The following is a 5441-nucleotide window of genomic DNA, read 5'->3' on the forward strand; positions in this document are numbered from 1 at the left end:
TTATTTAAAACTAGATAGTGTATTTCCATTACTGTGAAGAGTAAACTTGACCAAACAGTAGAGTTAAAGATGAGAGTCAAATTCTGTGTACATGCAGTGAAAACATTTACTCTACAGCGTGATGAATTCCCTCAACGATTCCCTTCCAATATTCCCGCCACTGTTTCTGAAGTTTTGTAACCTGCACCACGTCAGAAACTGCTCCGACTGGAGAAAGACGCCGTTTGGTAAGTAGCAGTCCTGTGTTTTCAACATCAAACATATGTATTTAATGTAGCATAGCCTTGTTGCGTAGATGTTGATTGGGGTTAGTTAGGCTACTTTTACCCTCTCTACATTGTATTGTAAACTCCGTCGGTAACGTTCGAGTGAGCCGGTTGACTAGGTTAAACGTGGGGTGAGCTTACCATCAGCTGCAACACTATGGCATATTCATTTTAGACAAACGTTTTTTCTCTCAGTTAAATTGACCTGCACATAGAATTTGTAATCTACTTCTGTAAATGCCATTTTGTACATGTAATAGGTTATGTTAACCACAGTATAACAATCAATTTTGGATGAGGGCAAATTGTGTTAGCCTTGACGCTAACTACTACACAATGAGCTTGAGCTGGCACGCTGGAAATCATCTCTCCCTGTAGACCTATCGTGGTAATTCTATTTGAGCATTTGTAGGTTTTCACCATCTAGCTAGATATTTTTCCACTAACGACCAACTTTTTGCAATATATTGACGACGATGGACGATTGTAGGCTTTTAAAATTTTATGTTAGACGTGCATAGATAGATGTAGTTAGCTAATCAGTATCACTGACTTCAAGTTCAGATGCATTTGACTGCAATACCACGTTAAGAACTTGGAAGTAATATAGTTGATAACGAAATTGAAATGACACATTTCAGACTGTAATTGCTTGTTAACACTTTGCGATGTATAGGGTAGTGATGATTTAAGTTGTTCTGCCGGGTTGGTGACGTTAGGTTAATGTACCAAAATGTTAGCAAGTTAGCTTGACAACGTGGTTTCTGCCCAATGTGACTTTAACGTAGCATTACCAAAATGTTAGCAAGTTAGCTTGACAACGTGGTTTCTGCCCAATGTGACTTTAACGTAGCATTACCAAAATGTTAGCAAGTTAGCTTGACAACGTGGTTTCTGCCCAATGTGACTTTAACGTAGCATTACCAAAATGTTAGCAAGTTAGCTTGACAACCTGGTTTCTGCCCAAGGTGCCATCATTTGCAAGATGTTATGTTCTCGTGCTTAATTTGTGCCTGTCTGAAACCAGAAATAGTCTTGAGTTATTTCAACAATTGCTGAATTGCAAAGAAAGTCATTAGGAAGACTGAAGGTCAGCTAACAAGTTTATTTGCACCCCCTAAATTAGCCTATTGGTACCATAACTCCGTGAGTGTTTATTAGACAATTACGTTTTCTAATAACTTTGCTCTGATTCTTCAGAGAATATTTTGATGGATATTAACAGTTATTCAACCTTCCTTAAATTTTACAGAAAATGCTGCTGCGTGTTTCGTTTGGTGGAGAGCAGAAGTACATAAAGCTGCCTGAAGTAACATTTGGTGATTTCTTGAGAGAAGGTAGGCACTTAATTTGGATTGAAAGTAGCCTAATTTGTTCAAGTTGCAATTGCATATTGCAATTATTTCTCATCAGAAATGTTTGTGCACTATTTATTTATTTTACTTAGTGAGTATTAAATTTAACATCGATGAAGATAGACGGTTGGACATCAAGATCCATGACCAGTCCAACACAGAGGTCGACGCTGAGGTTTTTGAGGAGGTCGTTAAAGAGTCTCAAGGACCTTTCCTTGTTTCATTGGCCAATGAAGCACCTGGTAATTGCTGACTACTTGCATATGACTGTACACACACATGGTTGAAGTGGATGTATTGAACTATGAAATTGCATTTATATTTCTCAATGCTCAGGTAACCCTCAGTCCACGTCATCTCCACGCTCTACTGCATCTGAAGACACAGTGATCCTCAACTTCTCTTTGTGTGACCCAGCTGAGGAACCAGTTGCAGCCGGAGGAAGTCAACCTAAAAGGCCTTGCCGCATCAACTATGAAGCAAAAGCTGTGAGTAGTCAGTGTGTGCGTGTGTGGAGTTTGAGTCACATGTTTAATTTGAGGTGCATCGTATTTGTATCGTAATTTCCAAGACATTTTAAAAATACAATACTGCACATTTGATCCCTTAGCTAATTGAAAAAATCTTGACGACAAAGCCTGGAGGTGACCGTATCATGGAGGAGTATGCAAAAACAAAATCCATTACAGATTCAACCAGAAGACAGCTAATCAACATACTTACCGCAGAGATGACAGAAAAACATGGGTAAAATAGATTCAAATACGTTATCATGAGACATTGTTTAAACATTATTGCAATTGTTGTTTAGGTTATGTTGTTCAATGCTATCTATGAATGTTGATTGTTGAATACACCAGGACATCTCCGCCCCGGAGTGTGAGAGTGATGTATGCACAGGGGATTGTCGCTCTGTTTCCATATCTTGAAGACCCATCTTCACAGAATGGCTATGTAAGTAAAGGTTTTGAAATATATTTGCCCTTCGAACTGCTGATATCATATGAATGTATATATCACACTGTGCATACATTATACATAGGATCATTACTACGATCCTGAAAGGGGTTCAGGATACCTTGCATGGCGGTTGAAGACTATTCAAAGAAAAGCTGCAGAGGAAAGAGGTCCAGCAGTTAGTAGATCTCCTAAAGGTAATATTTATCATGAGGTGGAATTATCAACCTGTGAAATGTGTTGACAGGAGGATATAAAACTGTGTAGTTATAAAGAGTAACAACAAAATTGTCTTTTTCTAAAGTTGGTGGTCCAGGCCATGGGCGTACTAGACCCTTTACTGCCGACCAAGTCCTGACTGACGAGGAAGTGGAATCCGCTATCGCTGTGTTGAGACACACTGCTGATGAGTACACCATCCGTGAGAAGATGAAAGTCACTTTCAGTTATCGCCATGCCATGGTCAATGATAATGACAAATCAGCAGAGGTCTTCTCAGTATTTCCACGGTTCCTGGACACACCAGGACTGGTATGGCATCTACATTCATTGAATACTGAGACATATTGTAAAATGTAGCACAAGGTACCAATTCCTCCTTTTCTTCTTTTTTTCTTTTTCAAACTACAGATAGAACAGGATTTCAGACTTATGTTTGGTGAGCAGACTGCCAACAATTTCCTGGAGAGGTGGCCTACCACTTTCAAAGCAAAAGTAATTAAGGAAAGCCATGGACTGGTCCCCTCCACAGACCTTCTTGATTTGATGCGCAACGCTGAGACATCTACTGAAGTCGAAAATGGTATGTCTTTGAATGTTAAGAAGCATGTTGCTAAATATATTGAGGATGGTGGGAAATTATGGCATAATGTTAACCTGCTACTTGTTGGCCTCTAGGCTGGGACAGTGACATGTCAACCATCATACTGCTGCTACATCTGCTACCGCCATCCGCACAGGGACGAAAGAGGCCAGGGAAGATCTCAGCATCTCATGCAGTAGATCACCTCATCAAATTCCAAAAGGTACACTACACTAATATTTAATAATTAATCAAACATCAATTTCTTCTCAAATTCTTGAATCCTTTAATTGTTTGGAGTGATCTCATGTTATTGTTTAATTTCTAATAAATAGTGTTGTTGAATGTGTTTTGTTACAGACGGGAACAAGCGTGCAGCAGCATCTTGACACCATAAGTCAAAGCAGTCAGCCCTACCTCCTTGCTCAGGGACCCACAAAAAGCAGCATTACCTCCTTCTTCATTGCTATCGACAAGCATGCACTTCCATGCAAAGCAACCAGCGCAGTCGGAGCCCTGGATGAACTCTTTAAGGCCCACTACGTCTTTTGTACATCTTACAGTCCTGTGTTGAATAATTTCTTCACTTTTTTGCAAACCACCATTTACAGCATTGATGTGGGGGAAACGAAGGAAACGCCAAGAATCGCAGAGTTGCGAGTGCGAATGGTGCGTTAAACAATGAGGTGCTTTCTTTGCAGCAAAGAACTTGGTGAGGCAAAAAATCTTATAAAGCACCTCAAAGTTATACATGGACTCTGTACAGGAAAGACTCTTCATCTTAAATGTGGCGAAGTGGGATGCTCACGTTTTTTTATAGTTTTTCGGGTTTTAGGAAGCATCTTACCAAGTCCCATGTGAATAGTGGTTTTAATGTTGTTGTTGAAACTGAACCACCACGTTGTCAAAGTGTTCTAAATAGTGATGAAAGTCCTGCAGAAGAGCCATATGAGGCTGAGGTTGAGTCAGAGCAAGCGTTATCCTCAGAACATCTTGTAAATAGTTGTGCCTCTGTCATTTCAGATCTTAAGGCAGCAGGTGTAGCCCAGTCTGTTATTAATTCAGTTGTGACCTCTATGGAGGATATTGTGCAGGATATACATGAGCATGCTAGAGAGTCAGTCATCCAGGGTGTTTTTCATGATCAAAGAGGAACTGAATCATGCAAGAAAGTTGAGGGATGTTTTGACCAATTAGAGAATCCATTCACAGCTCTAAATTCAGAATACAAACAATCAAAATTTATGACCAGCAAATGGGAAACTGTGGAGCCAGTGGAGCTTGTAATTGGCTCAAGATTTGACTTGAGGCTCAACAAAAAGACAGGAACATATGACCAAGTAGTAGTTAAAGACAAATTTATGTATGTTCCAATTTTATCGACATTAAACTCAATATTTAAAAGTGAACATGCCAGAGAAATGCTCAAAAGCCCAAATATAAGTGATTCAAAACTCAAAGATATTTGTGATGGCTCTTTCTTCAACACTCATCCTCTATTTTCAACAGAGAGACACACTGTACAGATTCAAATGTTTTATGACGATTTCGAGATTGCCAACCCCTTGGGGTCCAAGAAGGGAGTTCATAAAATGGGTGGTATTTATTTTACTTTAAGGAATTTCTCACCGAAGTGGAATTCTATTTTGGCCAATATACATCTTTGTGCCTTGTTTCATGCTCAGGATATAAAGCGTTACGGTTTTAGTGCTATTTTAGATCCTATTGTTTGTGATCTCAAACAGTTAGAGAGTAATGGCATTGATATTCCATTGTATGGTGGTTGTGTTCGTGGCAGTGTTATACAGGTGACTGGAGATAATTTAGGCCTACATAGTTTGTTTGGTCTGGTTGAGAGTTTCAGTGCAAGGTATTGCTGTAGGTTTTGTTTAGCCGAAAAAGAGGACTTCCAAACTGAATTCTCCGAAGAGTCTCCCAAAATAGTGTTGCGTACCAAAGAGGCCCACAGTGCTCACTGCCAAGAAATGGCACATAGGCCTTCTCTTCCTTATGTATTTGGCGTGAAGAGATCATGCTTACTAAATTCACTTACATATTTTC

The 5441-nt window shown here is 39.6% G+C and overlaps 1 protein-coding gene across 2 annotated transcripts; it reads left to right on the plus strand.

Moving 5' to 3' along the window:
- On the plus strand, nucleotides 1–4183 carry LOC134880088 (uncharacterized). 2 transcript variants are annotated; one of them, XM_063906799.1, is made up of 11 exons: nucleotides 1–227; nucleotides 1519–1603; nucleotides 1714–1863; nucleotides 1958–2109; nucleotides 2232–2368; nucleotides 2482–2575; nucleotides 2664–2775; nucleotides 2883–3109; nucleotides 3209–3380; nucleotides 3476–3603; nucleotides 3741–4183. In XM_063906799.1, exons 2-11 carry the CDS (start codon nucleotides 1522–1524, stop codon nucleotides 4056–4058), a joined length of 1572 nt encoding a protein of 523 aa, XP_063762869.1. In that variant the 5' UTR covers nucleotides 1–227; nucleotides 1519–1521; the 3' UTR covers nucleotides 4059–4183. The 2 variants fall into 2 exon arrangements, with proteins under 2 accessions (XP_063762869.1, XP_063762870.1); XM_063906800.1 differs by lacking the exon at nucleotides 1714–1863.
- Nucleotides 4184–5441: the final 1258 nt, after the last annotated feature.

This window comes from Eleginops maclovinus, chromosome 18, assembly GCF_036324505.1.
Source record: "Eleginops maclovinus isolate JMC-PN-2008 ecotype Puerto Natales chromosome 18, JC_Emac_rtc_rv5, whole genome shotgun sequence".
Lineage (NCBI taxonomy): Eukaryota > Metazoa > Chordata > Actinopteri > Perciformes > Eleginopidae > Eleginops > Eleginops maclovinus.